Source organism: Leguminivora glycinivorella, chromosome Z, assembly GCF_023078275.1.
Source record: "Leguminivora glycinivorella isolate SPB_JAAS2020 chromosome Z, LegGlyc_1.1, whole genome shotgun sequence".
NCBI classification, from domain to species: Eukaryota; Metazoa; Arthropoda; class Insecta; order Lepidoptera; family Tortricidae; genus Leguminivora; species Leguminivora glycinivorella.
Genome location: NC_062998.1, coordinates 33,233,393 through 33,255,103, shown reverse-complemented (window position 1 = coordinate 33,255,103; position 21,711 = coordinate 33,233,393). Strand labels below are relative to the sequence as shown.

At 36.9% G+C, this 21,711-nt stretch overlaps 1 protein-coding gene across 1 annotated transcript; it reads right to left on the bottom strand.

Annotated features, from left to right (window-relative positions):
• Window positions 1-432: 432 nt before the first annotated feature.
• LOC125241083 (forkhead box protein F2-like) lies at window positions 433-21,270 on the bottom strand. Its single transcript, XM_048149397.1, has 2 exons — window positions 20,503-21,270; window positions 433-2,491 (listed from the first exon to the last, which is right to left on the bottom strand). Exons 1-2 carry the CDS (start codon window positions 21,221-21,223, stop codon window positions 2,214-2,216), a joined length of 999 nt encoding a protein of 332 aa, XP_048005354.1. The 5' UTR covers window positions 21,224-21,270; the 3' UTR covers window positions 433-2,213.
• Between the last annotated feature and the right edge of the window lie 441 nt (window positions 21,271-21,711).

Here is a 21,711-nt window from a genome sequence, read left to right as displayed (position 1 = left end):
AAACGACGGGGTGTTATAAGTTTGACATGTCTGTCTGTCTGTCTGTGTGTGTGTCTGTCTGTGGCATCGTAGCTCCCGAACAGATGAACCGATTTAGATTTAGTTTTGTTTGAAAGCTGAGTTAGTCGGGAGTCGGGAGTGTTCTTAGCCATGTTACATGAAAATCGGTCCACTGTGTCGCGGTCGGGGTTTTTTCAAAATTTTAATTTTGTTATTACCAATTCCAAAAACTTAGCTAACATTAGCGTAAGAAGGGACATGTCATGTCGAGCAAGCGGATCAATTGGGCAATCCAAATACCTATATTATATAATTAAATAAATACACGGGAACCAAGTAAGCTGAAAAGGGAAGTATCCGGGAGGGAGAGGAACACAATGCGCCATTAGCAGTTGGACACTAAACTTGGAACTAAAAAAAAACAATTTATTAAAGATAATTTATTGAAAACGATAATTACTTAAAATAATATGTTCGCTAAATAATAATATAAGCTATCAGAGAAAACACCTTTCTTTCCTGCCAGTTAGCACACTGCTCCTCGCTAGAGTGCAGAACCGCTCAAACACCTACATGTCTAACTTTCAGTATGTCACTTACTACTAAACAATATAAGTAACTACCTAAATTCACTAGGTGTGTGATATTATACAATATAAATGTAAATAAATTACATTCATTTAAGTAATTACTATTCTTATCCTAAGTTGATATACATAGTTACAAAACATAAATATTGTATGGCACGATAACTGGGTCTGAATACCCTGAAGTATTCTGTACCACCCAACCATAGCGATTAATTAATGGTGATAAAATAGATCAGTTATATATAGATCATCGATTAATATGCTATACATGTGGCGAATGCGTGTCGCTTTCTCGCAGAGGTGGTCTGAGTGCTAAAGATTTTAAATAATTATTATTATATCCGCTTTCACCTGAATTTCATGGGAATAATAAACAAAGCTAGTCTAGACTCAGCATTTTTTTACCTATACATATTGAAAATAATTATAATTTCATACATACAGCGTGTGGATCCCATGCGGGCGAATAATGTATCCATTTATAAGCAGTATCTGACCATACGAATCGTATAACATAATCATTTTGTTAAGTGTTTTTAATTAAGAGTAATTAATTTTTTAAATCTTACCAAGGAGCAATGCACGCCGTCCAACTTCATTAACACGACATAAACGTCATGTCGTAATGACGTTTAGATAGGTACACTAATTATACATTGCGTGCTGTATGAAAAAAATATGTCATCTATTAAAAAAAACATATAGTTAGGCTCCTTAGGTCCGATACTCATCGTTATTAAGATATTCGCCCGTATGGAATACACACGCTGTATATGTGAAGGCAATGGTTTGAAAGTGTATTTTCATTAATTTTGTAAGATCGTGAGTTGTATATATATACCTATTTTTAATTCAGGTGAAAACGGATTTCATGGTAGGTACTATATGTATATACATTTAAATCATTAATAGCTAAACCATGGGGTGCTTACCAGCACGATACTTAAAAATTTAAAGTGCCTACCCACTATTATGTAATAACGTACATATCCTGTAATCTTCCTTTGGTCAACTTTGGTTTAGAAATGCATTTAATTTTCAATAGTCAAGTAATTTAATATAATACACAGATTAAAATTAGCCAATTATTTAAACTAGGTACATATTACTCTCACAATATTTAAAATAATTGTATTTGGTTAAAATTATTCTAGAATTCTAGATGGTGGGTCATTGTTCTAGTTTTCGTCCACACACGGATTATTAGCAAATTATTCATTTTTGTCATCAGCTAATTGAGGTATACAATTTAGATCTAAGTAAATAGATATATTCAGACTACAATAAGGATTGCAATAATAGTTTCAGCATAGAAGGTTTATATTCGAAATTTCGTCAAAGGAGTATACAGCATCTTACTCGTAAATGTCGATAACACGCAGGTAAACTAGCGCTGGACATCACTCACCCTATATACCTACCATACCAAATGCCAATTGCATTACATGAAAGCATACAGTACTTACTTAAATAAATTTCCTAAATATTCTTTAAATCGTTAGGTACATATATCTCTGAAGCACTGCCTGAGAGTCTAGATCACATTATGTGGAGAGTCCTCGTTCACTAGTCCTAGCTGTCTGGTGCTACCCTAACCTTTATTAGGTGCGTCATGATTTAAAGCTACTGGTGTAACGAGTATTTCATGTGATCGTAGTAGGCATGAACGGACGCGGAGCTGACGGCAGGCGGCTGGCCGGCCGCCGACGGCGCCGAGGGCGTGGGCAACGCGGGCAACGGCGGCAATGCCGGCAGCGGCGTCGGCGGCGGCGACGCGTACGCCTTACGCTCCGGCAACGCCGGCAGCGGCGACCCCAGCCCGAAGCCGCCCAGCCCCAGCGATCCGCCCCCGAGCATTTGCCCGTGCACTCCGCGCATCCCTGCGAACATCGCCGATGTACCTTAGGAGAAAATATTTATATGTTAATTTAATATAAAAAAATAGCATTTCAGATAATTTAAAACATTCGCTTTGGCAGCAAGTACAAAACTAAAAATTCTATTTTCTAATCGGAAACGAATACTTAATTAGAAACTAAGTAGGTAAAGTTAAATGAGGTAAAGATCCAAATGTTTTTGTAGTAAGTATTTAATATAAAAAGAAAACATTATTATTACATAGGTGGTAGGTACTAACGAATTAAGAAAAGTTACCGCTAATAATAGGACAGTTTGAAACTATAATTATTCAACACGAACGGGCCGTCATACCAGCGAGTTTTCTTCTAAACAGTGGCCATTGCGGGGTAGCGCGAGCGTTGATACATGGACAAGACAAGTGATTTGTGAAACATGCATCAGATTAAATTTACGCGTGTAAAGTATAATTGCGGGGTGGGCGCGGTGCGCGTTCCCATCGATCGCGCGGGCGCCTGCGCCGCGTCTGTTGTCGGCACCACGTGCACGCCTCTGGTAATCGTCGTAATTTAAACAAACCCAGAATGCTCCCGATTGGACGGTTTTACGTGTAAAACCGAACTGGTTGAATCTATTTTCTTGGAATTTAAAGACACGTGTTACTGCGCGTATTCTGCTACAAAACTTTTGAATTGTACGTAGGTATCTGTTTAGTTCAGTTACATTGTTTTATGTTTTGTATGTCCCATGTGAAAAAATACCTAATCTATATATATTTAGAAACAAATTTGAGTTAGAAGATTCATTATATAACAGCAAACATATTAAACAGCAAATTTTGGATCCGCATAATTATCCGTATCCGTAGACACCTACAGATTTATCATTGTTTTACAAGTATGTTTAGTTTCAAAATTGAATAATAGGATTACCTGCTCGTTAAGTGCCTGATTATGAACCATAAGTACTGATAAAAAAATGCAAGTAGCGGGAAAAGAGGAAGTAATTAGACTTCTGTTCGAGCTCAAGTAGTCTGTACCGGCGCGGGCGCAGCTCGCAGGCGAGGCGGTTGTCATCGCGCGGTAGATCACGGCCCGCTGGTAAATGCTCTCGAGTGGGCAAGCGACGAGAGACACGCGCCGGCGCACACTACTTTTCCAAATAACGCTACGTACTTTAAACGCTCAGCTAAAGATTTATAGGGTTTTAAGAGGCATTCTCCCGTTGAGCTGTGGGAAGTAACCGCTACAATAAAGATGACTAATGCTGATACAATATGCTGATACGCTGAACAAAATATAGTCGAGAGCAACAGGAACGGATGCAACCTGCGTCCAGTTTATTAAAATACGAGTATATACCTACTTATTTATCTATCCAATTTATTTAATCGTGAGAGTAGATTTCCCAGCACTTTGTTACATGTCAGCATTTTAAATTATGATTATCGCATAAATAATTTCGCCAGCAATAAAAGACTGTGAATCCTGAATGCCGGAAATCTGCCAACAAACTTTTTAAATAGGTACAAGAAATTACGGGCGGTAATGATATACATGTAATAATTCTCGCTTGTGCTCAATGATCGGTCATTAAATGTTAAAACGGATTCTGAGTTGGCAGGTTCACCGAACATCGGTTGACGTCAGAATTCGCATTAAGGATTCACGGGGACGCAATATTCCAGAATATAAAACAGATATAATATGTAAATATCAAATTAAGCGTGTGATGAGAAGAAATCTAATTTTATTAATTTTACTTAAATATTTTTTTTGGTATTCTTTTATTGCTCCTTTTTCGCGGTCAGAGTCCGCAACAAGCTAAGCCTTCCACACAAATGTAAGGTACAGCGGGACAAATCTCGACTGGGGGCAATTACAACTAATGCATTTTTTTCATTATTACACTATGATGTTGAGTTCTGAATGTATCCACTGAACAACAACATTGTAAAACATGGAAAAAATGGACCAGTTACATTTGCCCCCCAGTCGAGATTTGTCCCACTGTACCTTAATATAGTTACACTCATTTAGGTAAACTACCTTATGGATTGTAGTAAAACTGCACATAAAATGAGGCAAATTATGTACATACTCGTATCTCTAGGGTAAATAGAAATGAGTTTATCTAGGCTCAGATACTATAGTTTATAAAAAACTTATTTTAGTTCTATTTCGTTAGTTCTTCAAGCTGGAGCTCTTTACTGCTCTAGTTATACCTCATGCCATAATTATGTGCAAAGTTTCATTAAAACCAAACAAGTAGTTTTGAAATGATAAAGACACGTCGTTTGTGTGGAGACTGGAGAGCAAGCTTGCTGCAGACGCTAAGTAAATAAATTTCATTTCACATGTAAATTTGAGAAAAACATTTAAATTATTAATTCGCATTTTATGCAATACTATGTAGGTGTATTTCTCTGTACCTGATACTAAGTAATCATTGTAGATCATAAAGGTCATCTACATTATCAGGTTACACGGGATGTGCCCATTCGTTGATAATCTGGTATTGCGCCTCCGATCCACCCTAAATCAAGGAAAATAGTTGTGTGACAATCGTGGACATCATTGGTATAAATACAATAATATGATTAACCGTAAATTTTGTCTCAGTTTCGTATTGAAATCCGATAAATATATAGCTATAATTTCCATATTACTCGTAAAATCTCAAAAAAAATACGACCTATATAGGTGGAGCTGCCACTCTTAAATATAAATGGCGGTAAGAATTTAGACTAGCGAACTAAGGAAAAATGTACGATTACTGTTTGTTCTTTCTTACATTATTTCTCATACCAAAGAGGATCGAGTATTATAGAGAGTTACTGTCAAAGTAAAATGTGTAATCACAGTGCATAGACTGCCATCTCTCGAACTTTTGAACCTCAGTTTTGACAATTTGGCCCATAATGTTACTTACCTTGATATGTGTTAAAATGTCATATATGATCGAGTTCAACATGGTTCCGCAAAAAATTAAAATAAAATAGAAGCAGTCGGAATATTTGTATATCATGTATGTAACGTAGTCGTTTAATAACCGTTCTTTCTGACTAGTACTATTAATCTACTCAAAACGCGTTCAATTTCTTGTTTTATGTTCTGAAATATGTAACTTAGAAATTGTGCCTACTCAGAAAGTCCGGCATAAAAGAGAAAGGCAAGACCGGCATACGATAAACAAGGAGTTGCCAACCTTTTTTAGGCTTTATTGGAAATAAGTCGAGTGTAAACAATATCAATATATAAGTACGTTTTTTGCTTATGATAGTTGTACCGTTTTTGATTTTAACTTCGAAAGACAGTTTTGGTAATGATTCGTATGGTGTTACTAATATCATTCGAAAGTATTAAATAAAAATGACATAGTTGTGAAGAATTATAAGTGGTGAACAGAACTAAGCCTACTTACACTGCATTACTCATCATCATATTTAAGTTGGTAGTGTTTGTATAGATTGTGCAACATGCGGCGACAAATATTTCAAAAGAGAGTTATGTATTTTAGAAATAAAAGTAAGCATTTTGAATCCAATTATTTATTTAAACAGACAACATAATATTTGCGCACCCTTGACAAAACATATTTGATAAAGGTTGTTCGTCAGACGGCAGAAACTGAACCCTGGAGGCACAGAGGGTCATATCGAAACTATGACTAGTGGCACAAACTGTGCACTTCTCAAGCAAAATCATTTCGTCTTCCTCGTCGATATATACGCTGGCGTTAGGAAGTGCATCAAAAAAACATTCTATCAATACATTATTCGGAAGATGTATAGACATGACTTGTATATTGTTTGCTATTTTTAATAACTGAAACAAATATTTACTCGTATGTATTAAGTATACAAATATTTATGTAAATATTTATGTATTAATGACATCTGAATCTCCACTGAGTTTTTGAAGTCGTAATCGAGCAAAATGGGGCAAAGGGTGTTTATTGAATCCTGAACGAAGTAAAATAATCTCTAATCTCGCTACGCTCGGGATTCAAAATTAGAATCCTGAGCGTAGTGAGGGATTCAAGTATTAACGCTCAAGGTGGAAATAATTTTGCCACCATGTGACATATACAATTTTTCACGTCACCTATGAGGAAATTACCAAAATATTAATAATGAATATACCTACTGCAAATCAGTAGTACGAACTTAATCTACAACAATTTATAAACGATCATGAAATATAATGTCAAAACTCTTTTCATTGAATTAATATGTTATACTGGCAACATAAAATCCTTGAACAGAAAAGAACCGCTCAGCTCCTCCAAGACTCGAGTTTGTAATATTCATACTCCCCGAGTTACACACAATGTTTTTCATCACACTTTCAACATAACAATATGTAAAAAGATAAAAAAATTGAATACGGTACTAGAAATTTCATAACTCCCTTGGGAGAACGATTTTTCTATAACTCACGCTCCGCCTGCGTGTAAAATCACATTTAGTGTGCGAGTGTGATGAAAAAAAATTACGCATTCATTTATACTGTAGTGACTATAGCAAAACCAAGCATTGCTAAGAAATGTTACCAATTTAATTCACGTATCTTAATATCCTATTACGTTTTCTTAATTAACATAGTTTCAAAAACAGATAAGTAGTTGGATTTATATGAGCCTGTAATATCGTGACTAAATTGTATTCGCGGGTGTTCGTTGGAAAAACAGTATTATGCAATATCTGGACCTGAAAAGAAAAGGTTATGAACCCCATCTATGGGACATATGCCGGTCTTGCCTTATAAATAGAAAAATGCTTATATGTTCAAAATTTCAACGTTATTTTAATAGTTATCTAGCACATTCTGCCCCGTTATTACGTAAAATAACAATGATCATGATTTTGGAACCTAGTCTCATATGAAATTACGCGACAACAAGCACTACTTAGACGGTCTTTCTGTGCTCATCGCGGGAGGACGGTCAACCCGCCGAGCCTTAAAAAAAGTGATTTTTATCACTTAAAAGTACCTTACTTCACCAAAATACTGTAAAAGCTTTGTAAAATATAATATTTGCTATCCCATAGGACCATGCGCATTACGCCAGACTGAATTAATTATAGAGTTTTATCCACTCAAACTTTATTTCAAATAAACTATGCCGGTCTTGTCCGCACTGACCTTAATATTAGCGCCAACTAGCCGAGCGTTCCCCAAAGGTGTAACGCCATCTAGGCTACCGTACCTTTTTCTCTAGGGCTTTGAGGTACGTTTTTTTCTACTTTATCCGTCTATTATACGGAGGTGATACGGAGTTACATATGTCTTTGCTCACACGCTGAAAATGGACAGAATTTAATCGTAATATTTTGTTATTAGATACAAAATTAATTTTTGAAAGTTTTGTCATCTGCAATGTCAATGATAACTGTCACCGAGCGTTTAATGCGAGTGTGTTTTGCATTAGGTACATTGCGAGACGAATTATTTTGTATGGATATTTTCACTATGGAAAAATTTAGTTAAGTAAAGTTATCTTATTAAATTTCTGATGACCTATAGATAGGTACTCACTACCGTTAAGAGATTCCCGTATTAGATTTACACACTGTATACCTAACACCTTGCAGGACCCTACTCCAGACACAATCGAAAGAAAAATGTTATTACGCCTTTAGGCGTGTAGTGTCCACCAAGGTGTTAACCAGCATTACATTTAGAGCTCTTAGAAACTTTTTAAATTTTTAAATATTTTAAATTTTTTAAAGAAAGTTCTTAAATTTTTTAAAATTTTACCGTTATAATTAGGTACTTAAGCCTAATTTTCGCACTAAGGTGCATTCGGGTAATTCTGAAAGTCGTCTAATTTCGAAAGTTGCACAAAATTCACCATTATTTCCATCATGTCAAGATTCCCCTTTCGGAATTACCAGAGCATTTCTGTCATTCGGAATTACCCTAATGCACCTTACTGCTTATAGTTAAAATAAATTTATAAAAAATTAAAAATGTAAGTATTTTGCATAGAGACTTCAAATGTTTCTGTTATACATACAAACATTGGCACATTGATATTGATATATGGCAGCAAGTAACCTAAACAAATTTAAGTGCGCATATTTATATAGGTAGTTATTTTGATGGCTAAGCAACTAAATACCTCCAGCATGATTTTTTTTACAATAAGTACATATAAGGAAAAACTGGGCGTGCAAGGGAATAAATAAGTTGTGTCGATGTGTGCTTTCAAGAGTAATCCAACCGTAGATATAGAAAATTGCAAAAGTGCATTAAAATATAAATTCCTTACAAAATTCGTAATTTGCCTAGTCTTTTCTATTCTAAATACTTTCAGGTTGAACATCATTTTAATTTCGTCGAAAACAGATTTGAATTGGCGGATTTTTTTTAGTAACATAGTCTCCGATAAAAAAAACTTTAAACAAAACAGCAAAAAATATATCGTCATGGTAACTAAATTGTACAAAAAAATGTGTTTCACAAAATACGCAAATCTGTTCCATAAAAAGTATAAAAACTGGTTCTCTAAACATGGGATCGGGGTCTTAAAAGGGTTAACGTTTTTTGCAGCCTTGCGCCTATAGCGTTTTCACGCATTCGTTTTTTTTATTGTTTTTAGTAACCCTGTTTAACCTGGGGATCCATTGCCTGTAACGGGCCGACTGTCTTCCCCAGACCACACATTGCGGCAAATGGATCGATCTCAGTGTCAATTACTGAGTTAATTTTAACTAGTTCTATATTTAAATTGACGTTAAAAAGAGGTAGAATGAGACAGAATTAACTTTTTTGTTTACTTCAAATGCAGTCGAGTTAAAAATACTTCCCTAATCATAAATTGCCTATGTTCATAGAAGAATGACTTTTCTTAAGCATGAACTTTAAATTAATAGTTCTATAAGATCCACCGACCTACTTATTTTTTTGATACTGAACCTTTGAAAAGGTAGAAAGCTTGTATGGCTCCCGATTCTAATTTCATAATCGAAATTACATCGTTTTTACTTAGGATTTCGTACCAAAAAGGTACAACTCTTATTGTGCGAAGCTGTTACATTGCTAAATATGTATCTCGATTTAAATTTACAATAAATCTTTCATATATATAATTCTCAATCGTTGTGGATAATTTTAACATACCTACTTAAAATTTATACAAGATTGTTTGTAAACTAACTTATCTCAAATAAAATAACAACTGTTAGAAACGGTCATTACAAATAATTATCCCGGAACCCTTCGTGCACGAGTCCGACACTAACTTGGCAGGTTTTTTTAAACAGGCCTCGCTCTTTTACAGGGAAAGTCGCCTTAACGTAAAAAAATGCTCGAAACGAAATCAGTGATTCGTTGCAATAATCATCTGACCAAGTAGGTAGACTAGGTAGGTACCTACACGATTATGTTTCATTCCTATCAGACTTAGTTCTAGAGCAGTAAAGAATCACAAATCCAGTCTTTTTTAAACAGACGTCAGATGTCTAATCAAAAATGCTCATAAACGGAGCACCTATGAACGAATAAACAAAACATCAAGGTTGTCTTTCTTAAAATCATTCTTGATTTTTTTTATTAAAGCGACCGTGCGTTACAGTAACTCGCCGTCGACGTTATTCTCGAAATACCTATTGCATTTATAAAGATCAAACGCTTGGAACAAACGGGCGTTCATGTAAACAAATCATACCCACTACGCTCGGCATGCGCGGCGCGACGTACGTAGCACGTATACTCAACTCAAATACATCACGTCGTTATAGACTAAAAAATATAAAAAGTTTCGTACAAAATTACATATTTATTTAGATCAAGAACGATTTAATACTGGACTGACAAAGCCCATTCAAAAAAGCGTACCCCTGAAATGTGTGGGCCTTTTAGGCTTAAAACTAGATGGCGCTGTTCGCAGCCTGGGAGTGGCCAAATATTTTTACGTGTTTTTATGTTTTACAAGAACAAATGACATATTTCTTTATTTTAAAATCATGATGATACATGATATCACGTCAATACACATTGCGCGTATCGTATACCATAGGCCCATTGGACTTACTGACATCGAGGGCAAAAAGTGCACGCCTAACTACACTTTGAGTGAAGCGAACCAGAGGCATGGATGCCTCACAGCGCGGATTCTGGTGTACGGAGGCCAAAGTATTTTTGGGGAAGTGGGAAGACTCATGAGGAAGAGGGGTCTGAATCCTCGCTGTGGGACCTTCCTGATGCAACGGTTATCTCGTCACGGTTCAACACCATAACGCGGCAACGGCAAGAACACGGGCAGGTACTTTTGCATCGGGATGTGCGTAACTATTAAGGTTAGTGTTATCTATTAATTTTATGTATTTACTTAGATGTAATATTAATGTAATTTACTTTGGTGCTCTTTTGCGAAATAAATATTTTGGTATTAGATCCACCTATTAGTTGGCAATGTTCGTCACACCGAACATGTAAGCCTGGATCTCAAACACTGCGTAGCTGGCGATGCCCGCCACACCGAACATGCAACAAACCTACATTTCACTGTGAAGATGGCAGTGTTCGGCACGGCACCTTGATCAGGAGTTTTTGAGTGTCACTGTCACTAAATTAAGACTAAGTGCGTTTTCACATTATCCGATCTGATATCGGACTGATATCCCATAAATTAAAGGCGCCATCTTGGACTTTTTCCATTGAAATCCTTCCGACATCCGATATCGGGTCGGATAATGTGATAACGGAATTAGACTAAACTAGAAACTCTTCAGTTCGATTCATTACCTCATTTAGTAACCGATAAATGTCGTTTTTAAGGTTCCGTACCAAAAAGGTACAAAATGAACCCTTATGGCGTCGCTCTATCCGTCTGTCTGTCTGTCTGTCACATTATTAAATATCTCGAGAACTACTTAATGCTATCGCTTTGAAATTTGGAATAAATACTTATGAACATCGTGTAAATAAATACTTTCAATTTGTAGAGGTTAACCTCTACAAATTGAAAGTACGAGTATTATTTTTTTTAATTTATTAATATTAATTACAGAAAATGGCCAAAATGAAAGGGGGCAAACTGTAAATTTCAAGTAACTTTAGTAAAGTAACTTTGACGATCGGTCTGGTCTAGCGCGTAGTGGCCCTGCCTGCTACGCCACGGTCCCGGGTTCGAATCCCGGTAAGGGCATTTATTTGTGTGATGAGCACAGATATTTGTTCCTGAGTCATGGATGTTTTCTATGTATATAAGTATTTGTATATTATATGGGTGCGCCAAAGTTCATATAAAATTGGTATATAGATTATTGGTAGTCCGAAAATGTTTCTCATACAATTTTACATTATAATGATCATTATTTATAACAATTTTATGTTAATAACTATCGTAACTTCGAATGACTTATGTTCATAATGTCATTCGTCATAAATACATTTTATACTAACGTTAATGTTTATATACTTATTCATCATAACGATTGCGAGTGATATAATTTATCGTTATATTATTGTTAACAGAACAGAAATCACACGTGACAGTCCAGTTAGGTGCGACGACGAGCGTAGCGAGGAGGAGCGTGTTAGGTTGACCGTGAGCAAACCAGAAACGACTTTTTAATGTAAATTGTATATGTCACTATAAAAGCTCCAAGCGCGCTTCTATAAATGGCAAAAGTTTTTCATAGAACTTCCCCAAAACTTTTTAAATAATTTTATGATGAATAATTTTCTTAAACACAAAATTATGAATATTATTAAATATTTGTATAGAATTTATTATTAAAAATTTTCGGCTAAATGATTATTATGAACAGTGATAGTATTAGTACGATTGATAATAATGAAACAAAATTATGATAAGTAAAATTATGAGAAATGATCATTCGGAGCACAAATCGGTATAAACAATAATTTTATAACAAATAATTTTATATGCCCCAATATGGACCCATATTATATATATCGTTGTCTGAGTACCTGCAACACAAGCCATCTTGAGCTTACCGTGGGACTCAGTCAATCTGTGTAAGAATGTCCTATAATATTTATTATTTTATTATTATTTAACTAGGTCAAGTGAGGTATCGTTAGAGAGAGCTCAAACTGAAAAAACTATTTTTTATATATTTTGGTTGAGGAAGAAAAATGTTTTTTGAAGGAAAATGTAAAAAAAAAATACCGTTCCCCCTATTCCGAAGTTTAGAAACATAAATTTATGAAATTTTCACCAACAATGGCTATTATATGAATATTACATAAATAAAGTCGTACACGTGTCTTAATTGAAAACATTTTTTTTATTTATAAAAATTAGGGATGTACCGACTAGTCGCCGACTAGTCGGAAAAGCCGACTATCCGGCCACATTTGTAGTCGGCGATTAGTCGGCAAAAAGGGCCGATTAGTCGGCACTTCATTAGTGATAGAAAAACAGTACAAAATTAAATTACCATCTGAAAATTATGGTTGTATTATGTAACTATTCGTAATTCCTGTTTTTTGTCAAAATAACAAATATCTGTATTTATCACAGAAATAAATATCCTACCTAGGATTATCAACTTCCTAGGCAGGATCACTACCCACTAAGCCAAGCCGGTTGTCAAAAATGGAAAATGTATATAAATATTGTCATGAACCTTTGAACTTGTAAAAAATCATGAAAAGCGCGTTCGAAAGACCAAAAATGACATTCAAAATGTGAATTTAGTCGAAAATTATGTTTTGGCCGACTAGCCGACTAGTCGGCCGACTAATCGGCCACCCAAGCGCCGACTAGTCGGTAGTCGGCCTAGTCGGCCAAATCAATAGTCGGTACATCCCTAATAAAAATCCTTTAAGATTTACATTTTCAATTTCAACGCCCTTGTACCTGTGTTTATTGTACCTGTATTTTTTAACAAAATAACAATGAAATTACCTGCTTTCAAATAAAGGCAAAATGGTTACAATCGGTTCACGCAATAAACAATTATCCCATAAAAATCATCTTCCATACTAGCTCGCGCGCATTAGTTTACTCAATTTGCCGATAGATGTTGCTGTACGTTGAACGGTCATTTTCTACATCGCGTTTTTCCTGATATAATGAGGTCGGTTCAGGAGCGTCCTTGGGACATGTCATAAATTATTGAAGTCGAATAGTCTTGATTTTATTTGGACGTTGTCTAACAATAAAATTGTATATTAAAATATTACTCGTTATGTGGGAAATTGAGTCTTGAGGGATTTGGTCGTCTGTAGAGTTCTATGAATGACATTTTGATGATTCAACTATTGAAAGTTTGTACGGAACCCTCGGTAAGCGAGTCCGACTCGCACTTGACCGGTTTTATTATTAATGATAATGTGACACCAAAAAAATCTAATACAGAGTGGGGCCTGTAACAAAGGCGAAGAATTGAACTCTAGGCTATTCTCCTTATACTGATTAACATTTGTTCGGCGCCTTTTAAAAATAACTTGTATTTTGATTTTTATCACCCTTGAAAGTTTTTTCTAAGAGGTAATGTATTGCGAATTCTGTTAAGTCTAAAGTGTGACAGACAACGTCAATGACAACAATAATGGCGTACATTGAAGCTAATATTTATTTTGTATGAAAAATTAAAAATTTAAAGACTTCATCATTTTTAAAAGTCACTGAACAAATGTTAATCAGTAATAAGGAGAATAGCCTACAGTTCAATTCTTCGCCTTTGTTACAGGCCCCACTCTGTATAATGTCATAAATAACTTGATGATACTTCGCGGTTGCCGTCTTGTCGCGATTTTGAGTGCATTGCTGACATACGAATATTGCGACAGTAATGAATTAATTTTCTTCCATTAAAAAAAATACAAAGCTACAATTTGAGTCAAAAGAAAAATAAACAAAGATGAAAATGTGCCCAGTAGATTTTTTTAAAATGTATGTTCGCCACAGCGAACACTGTCCAATCAAGGGCTGAGGTAGAGAGACTAGAGAGGCAGCTAGGGTTTTGATTTCGTAGCACAAACGATTAACATTATGGTTAGGTCCTCAAATCTTGGTAAATGCACTAGAGGTCAATTGACGAAACCGTAAACAAAATCGAATACCTAGTTTAACATTCGTGCGATTATGAAAATATCCCATATTGTTGTAATTATATGTACAGGAAAATGAGGGTTGCGTTTGTATTAAGAATCAACTGTCCCTTTTCCACTTACATCGGTACGAGTATACATAAACTTGTCCCAAACGAGGTAAGCAGAACACGTGAAACTGCTCAAGTTTCAGTACCACTACCTACTGTTTCCTGTACTGAAAATTTTTGAAGAATCTCCTGACCGTGGTGTTTTGAGAATTCACTAGCTGTACATGAACGCGGGCCGATTTTTGAGTCTCTCGCGTTCGAATTCAGAAAATTGTCACTGAAAATAATAGGCAAGTTATCGTTTTCAACCGGTATTTTAGTGACAAAATCCCGTATGCGAGATTCAAAAATCGCCCTCCGCTTTTTTTATCTGTAACTTCTGATTCCAGTCCCCGCGAATGATACGGGCGGCAGAATTCAATTAATCAGTTCTTTTTTTTTCTGTATGCATACATAAAAATGTGTGTAATAATGACATTTTTGAAATAATGTAATGATGAAAATGATGAATAAATGAATGATAATGAGTTAAGTATGTACCGTTAAATTTTTTGAGTTTGTTAACTATATAGGTGATAAATTTACAGAATGACTCTAAAGTCGAGTTTTTTGTAATGATTTCCAAAGGGTCAATTTTGAGATTTTGACTGATGATTTCGTGGTCGAGACGTGGATTCATAAATTTAGGGCAATATCTGAGGAGATGGTCTATGGGTTGTGGAGTGGTTTGGTCGCATAGGCATAGGTCATCGGGGGTGATTTTGAAGCGTTGGAGGTACATTTTGATAGCCATGGCCGGTGAGAATTTGGGTGAGGTGGAATGATAGCGTGATCTTATTTCTGAGATTTTGGATGTCGCCTAATGTCGGTAGCCAGTTTTTTAAGTGCAGACCGGTGGTAGAGCTTATATAGAGCCGGCGTAGCTTTATTTGACGTTCATATGCGCATTGTAATATGCCTACTTGAAAAATAAATATTTCATTTTCATTTCATTTTCATATATATGTTTTTATGAGTTACTTTGGTCTCTGTTCGGCAAAGGTGTACGTATTTGATAATATGTATGTTCTGTTTTGTTACTGCACAAACTAAAAATGCAGTCCTTAATCGGACTGATCGACCGCATCTTCACGATAAGTATATGTATAATTGTATAACATTTTTCTTGATCTATCTAGGAACAAATATTTCCGACAAGACGAAAATCAATAAAGTAGGTAATTACTGGGATTCGGACACGAAATCTCACGGTTTTCTACATTTTTCTTTTTACACACCCAACTAAGCTTACGCCGTGGCTTGCGTGGGCGACGGTCGCGCGATGGTCGCGCGACGGCGATGCGACGCATACGAAATCAAACCTTATCGATATGGAAGTAGACGATGCGATGAGACGCGACGGCGACGGTCGCGGCCGGATGACAATAGTTGATAGTAGGAAAGGTGCTTGATTAAACAGCTCTACGTCCAACAAAGAGCCAAATAAGTTATCTTTGAGGCTTGCCAAATTACTGCCTAACCAAGGCATTGAACTATAATAACGAGGTGCTTTATATATATATAGGTATATGTATCTCTATTGCTCTCTCGTATACGATAGTGACAGTCGTGGAGCGTAGACTGTGGCATGTTGTCTACGAGCGCTGAAAGAAGATCATCAGCACACTCGGAGCCCGTCCCTTCGCTGCGCTGCCATTGCACATGTTACCGCAGCTTTTACGACGGTCGTAAGAGAGTGATCGGGCTTCTCAGAAACGGCGCAGGCGCACATGGGCGGCTATAAACCGGCGATTATCCGGCTCTGCGCCGGAGCATTTATTAGCCATCTATGTACGCGCCTTGGTGATTTGCCGATCACCTTTGGTGCATCTGTTTCGTGTCTACATTAATCGTCGTTGGATGTAAGTGTACCTATATAGGCTTTTAGGTAGTTTATTTTACTGAGATCGAGGAATAAATAATACTTAATACGAGAACTTCCTACTTACGTTTTACATTATTTATTTTTTAACCCCCGACGCTTAAACGACGGGGTGTTTGACGTGTCTGTCTGTCTGTCTGACAGTCTGTCTGTCTATCTGTCTGTCTGTGTGTGTGTCTGCCTGTGGCATTGTAGCTCCCGAACGGATGAACCGATTTAGATTTAGTTTTTTCCGTTCGGGAGTGTTCTTAGCCATGAAAATTGGTCCACTATGTCGTGGTCGGGATTTTTTCAAAATTTTAATTTTGTGATTAGGTTATTAAATTTTAATAAATTACAAGGAAAGTATTTCTCGTGGTTTCGTGTATTTATGGTTCTAAGTAGCACTTATTTTACCGGGTGTGTCCTACTGTAACACGAACAAAAAGTGTAACTGTTAAAAAAAATCAGAATAAAAACAACAAAAATGCCTATCTGAAAGTCGTTAGCTGCTCAGTCTCTACTCATGCTATTTGAATATATGCCTAGATAGGGTCACAGGTTTAAATATGTCTACCAAATTTCAAATTTGTTGTTTTAGTAGTTTCGGAGAAAATTGTCTGTGACATAATGACAGACAGACGTACGAGTGATGCTATAAGGGTTGCGTTTTTCCATTTTGAGATACGGAACCCTAAAAAAAAATTGACGAAAGCGAATTTTTTTTTTTTACCGAAAGCTGTTTTGTATGGAGTTATTTAGGTACCTACTCATTTCTTCGAAAACATGTCAATATTTTATGTAAGTACCTAATTAAACGGATATGTCAGAATAGTTGGATAACGTGCTTGGATTCCCCAATGATTTTTGAATTTGTTTTGATTCCTTCTGTTATTTATTGTCCATAGAATAGATGTAGAGTAAGTATTATTTTAAATACATAATTAGACGTGGTTTTATGAAATTCCTCATTTTGGACCCCCTAGGTCACTATTATTTATTCAATAAACGCATTTCTATATTTTCAAAAACTGTTAACTATTGTAATAAATAAAAAAAACCGACCAAGTGCAAGTCAGACTCGCCCACCGAGGTTTCCGTACAAACTTTCAATAGTTGAATCACCAAATGTTATTCATATAACTCTACAGACTTGACTTAATCCCTCAAGACTCAATTTCCCACATAACAAGTAATATTTAATATACAATTTTATTATTAACCTACGTCCAAAGAAAATCAAGACAAATGTCAATTGGACTTCTGTAGTTTTCGTTACAACATGTCCCGATCCTGACCCAATCCCATTATATCAGGAAAAACGCGATGTGGGAAATGAGCGTTCAACGACATCTATCGGCAAATTAAGTAAACTAATGTGCGCGAGCTTAAAGTATGGATGATATTTTGGGATAATTATTTATTGCGTGAAGTGAGTGAACCGATTTTAACCATTTTTCCTTTATTTGGAAGCAGGTACTTTAATTATTATTCTGTACACCGCAAGGGAGGTAAATCTGAAAGATTTTTATAAATAAAAAAAAGTTTACAAGATACGTGTACGATTTTATTTTTCCTGTAATATTTATTATAATAGCCATATATGGTAAAAAAATTATAAATTTTCGTTGGTAAGGAGGTATTTTCGGAGATAAGGGGGGGGGGGTACTTTTTTTTACATTTTCTGTCAAAAAACGTTTCTTTTTTCCACAACAAATAAATACACAAACTTGATATGTACAGTTTGAGCTCTTTCTAACGATACCCCATTTGACCTAGTCACTTGACATTTACAGTTTGCCCTCCTTTCATTTTGGCCATTTTCTATAATGAATATTGAATATTAACAAATTTAAATAAATGATACTTTCAATTTGTAGAGTTTTACGATGTTCATAAATATTCCAAATTTCAAAGCGATAGCATAATTAAGTAGTTCTCGAGATATTTAGTAATATGACAGACAGACGGACAGATCGGCACCATAAGGGTTCCTTTTGTACTTTTTTGGTACGGAACCCTAAAAACGGCGACTATCTCTATAGAGTGGTGGTTCCGAGACCATCATCAACTTTCACCTCATTGTCGTACAACCTAAATAGTAAACAATCTAAACTTTATGTACCTATTACCTAGGTATGATAAAATGCTTCTACTTATTATCGGTGCTGTTACACGGGCAACACAATTACCATTGCCGTTTGTTCAATACGCACCAACTAACTATGGAGCAAAGGCGGCAATGGTATGGGAAATGTTGGCAATTGTGTTGCCTGTGTGACAGCACCATAAGGTACTCGTAGGTAGGTGGGTACTCCCTTTTGCTTTACATATTTGGGATAATCACTATTAGGTAGACCTCGTTTAAGGCAGTCTAAATTATTGTGTCTTTATGTGAAGGTCAAATTAGATTTTAATGATGATTTAATTTTCAATAATTCGATTTGGGTTTCATTCATCTCTTTCTCCAACGGCCAAGTCACACAATATTAACTATAATATTTAATAAATAAATCGCAATAAAGAAAGAACTTGAGACTTGGCACGACTTTGTCTAGATTTTATTACTTTTTAGAGATAAACAAGCAGGTTTATCGAGACTTGGCTAGTTTTTTACAGAATATTTTTGGTGGGATTTCACTTCTTTTTGTAGAAACGTGGGCATAAAATGAAGCGGCACACCAAGTTGAATATTTTTTTGTAAAGGCGGTATGTTGATCTCTAAATGTTTGGTTGGGCTCTTGTGTTTTCTGATCACAATGACTGTTTCTGATCACAGGTACTCCTGATCTTCGATTATCCTAGTTTTTATAGTTATCCCTTTATGTGGTAATTAAACCCTAACTCTGTACCAAATTTCAGCTCTCTGAGTTTATGGGAAGTACTTGTTCTACTCTGATGATCATAAGTGAGTGAGTGTGTCATAAATGCGAAACTTTGCTTTCACTTAACTTCGGAACTGAATGACCAACAGACTTGAAATTTTGAATTTTAAGTATGTGATTATAGCTTACTGGATGGCGAATATTTCTGCGTCTTATCCAGAGGTTCTCAAATAGGGGCCTAAAAATACAGCGAAATGGTTCCAGTAAAGGATGGTATACTACAGTGTTTGCTCAGCGCTCGACTGGGCGGGGGCACTACCGTGCCCCCCGATCAAGAACAAAACGACACAACCATGGAAATAAAATAATGTATGGGAAACCCACTGAAAATTGGTGGCAAAATTGGTTCAATGGGATTATATACGTATATATATAACTATAGCTTTTGCCCGCGGCTTCGCTCGCATTAGAAAGAGACAAAAAGTAGCCTATGTCACTCTCCATCCCTTCAACTATCTCCACTTAAAAAATCACGACAATTCGTCGCTCCGTTTTGCCGTGAAGGACGGACAAACAAACAGACACACACACTTTCCCATTTATAATATTAGTATGGATTAGTTCTATCTACCTACACGCGTAAAAGTGTTTTGAAAGTTTTCCAAACTAACGGCCAAGTCACACAACATTAACTGTAATAATAAAGAAATCGCAGTAAGGAACCTTAGACTTGGCACGACTTTGTCTAGATTTCATTACTTTTTAGAGATAAACAAGCAGAATGTTTTTGGTGGGTTTTTATTTACTGGAAAATGTCAGAAGATATAAGCAAAATTTGTTAAGGAAATGGCCTAACAATTTTTCTTGTAAGGTTTGTATTCAACTATGTAAGTCTCATATCTCATAAGCTCATAACTGGAGACTGGAGAGGCCTTAGGGCCTTATGGACTCATTACTATTACCCATTGACTCATTAGTATTATACCGAAAGACATCACTTTTCAAGCTTTTTAAGTAAATCAGACTCATAATTTCATAATTACGACGGGCAGAAGAAATATTCGTGTTGGATTTTGAATACAAATACTGATCACGCTTGACACTATCTATTTGATTGGATTGCGTTATTCAAGAAGAAAAGAATATTGAAGTTATTTGTTATCCTGCCCTTTTCCAATTCCAATTGGAAACATTGTAACAATAAGCTAAAATTATCACAATAAAAAATAAACAAACGAAACTCACCATGGTCATTGGTTACATATTGGTAATTGGGTATGAGATCTGGAAGGTCGTGGTGCGGCGGCGGCGTCGACGGCGGCGGTCGGTAGCTGGTATCCACCGACCCGTAGGGCAGCGGCCACTCGCGCTCGCCCATGCCGCCGTACGAGCAGTAGTCGCTGCCGTACGGCAGCTGCTGGCTCGACGAGCTGGTGTGCGAGTACGCACACGCTCCATAGTCGATGGAACTCGCGTTGCTCGTGCCGGCCCCGCTGCCGCCGGCTAGCTCGTAGCCGGCGGGCTGCGCCGGCGGCAGTGCGGTAACCCCGCCTCCGCACAGGTATCCACCGCTCCCGAACTGAGGCTTGAGAGCCTGGCACTTCCGGCGGAATCCTCGCGGACGCCTCCTGAACGATCCCTCTTCGAACATGAACTCCGAGGAAGGGTCGATAGTCCAATAGTGTCCCTTCCCCGGCCTTCCGAGCCCCTTCGGAAGCTTGACGAAACATTCGTTTAAGCTTAAATTGTGCCGCACCGAGTTCTTCCAACCCTGGTATGAACTTCGGAAAAATGGAAATGTTTGTTGTAGATAACTGTAAATTTCGCTAAGGGTCAGCCTTTTGTTTGGAGAGTGTCTGATAGCCATGACTATGAGGGCTATGTAGGAGTAGGGTGGCTTCTCCTGTCGTCGGGTGGCTGGCGGGCGGCGGGCCGCCTCCTCCGTGGCTTGCTCCTCGATCTTCATGCGTGCGTGCGCGCCGGGTCGCGTGCAGGGCTACAGTGCGCCGCCCACCGCGCGGCGCCCGCGCACCGCGCCGCCCGCGCCGCCTACTGCCGCGCCCCACATCTCTACCACTCCCACAACGGCTTATTCTCTTATTTTCTAAACTCCACTTGTCAACATGGTTACTTATTTGACATCTGATAAAATAAATAATTTAAATGTGATCTTTTCATTAACCACCACCTCATATCACTTCCGCCGTAGATATGCAACTACACTTAGTACCTACGAACTTGGGTTATTTACATAATACTTGATAATACTATGGTATAAACTTAGTATATAGGTTCTACCTTTGAAAAGGTTTATCCATTGCATAGCCGCAGTGATAAAGCAGCAAGAGCTGGATGGCGCGGTCGTCGCTCCCGGCCGCCGGCCGGCGGGGCTCGAACTCGCAGCATCCACGACTCCACAAACACTAAACAGTGGAAAACCCGCTTAGACAATAA

Coding starts and splice junctions, on each gene's coding strand:
- LOC125241083 (XM_048149397.1), bottom strand. CDS start 21,223: ATGAAGATCGAGGAGCAAGCCACGGAGGAGGCGGCCCGCCGCCCGCCA. Junction 2,492..20,502: donor ATATGTAACCAATGACCATG/GTGAGTTTCGTT, acceptor TTTTCTCCTAAG/GTACATCGGCGATGTTCGCA.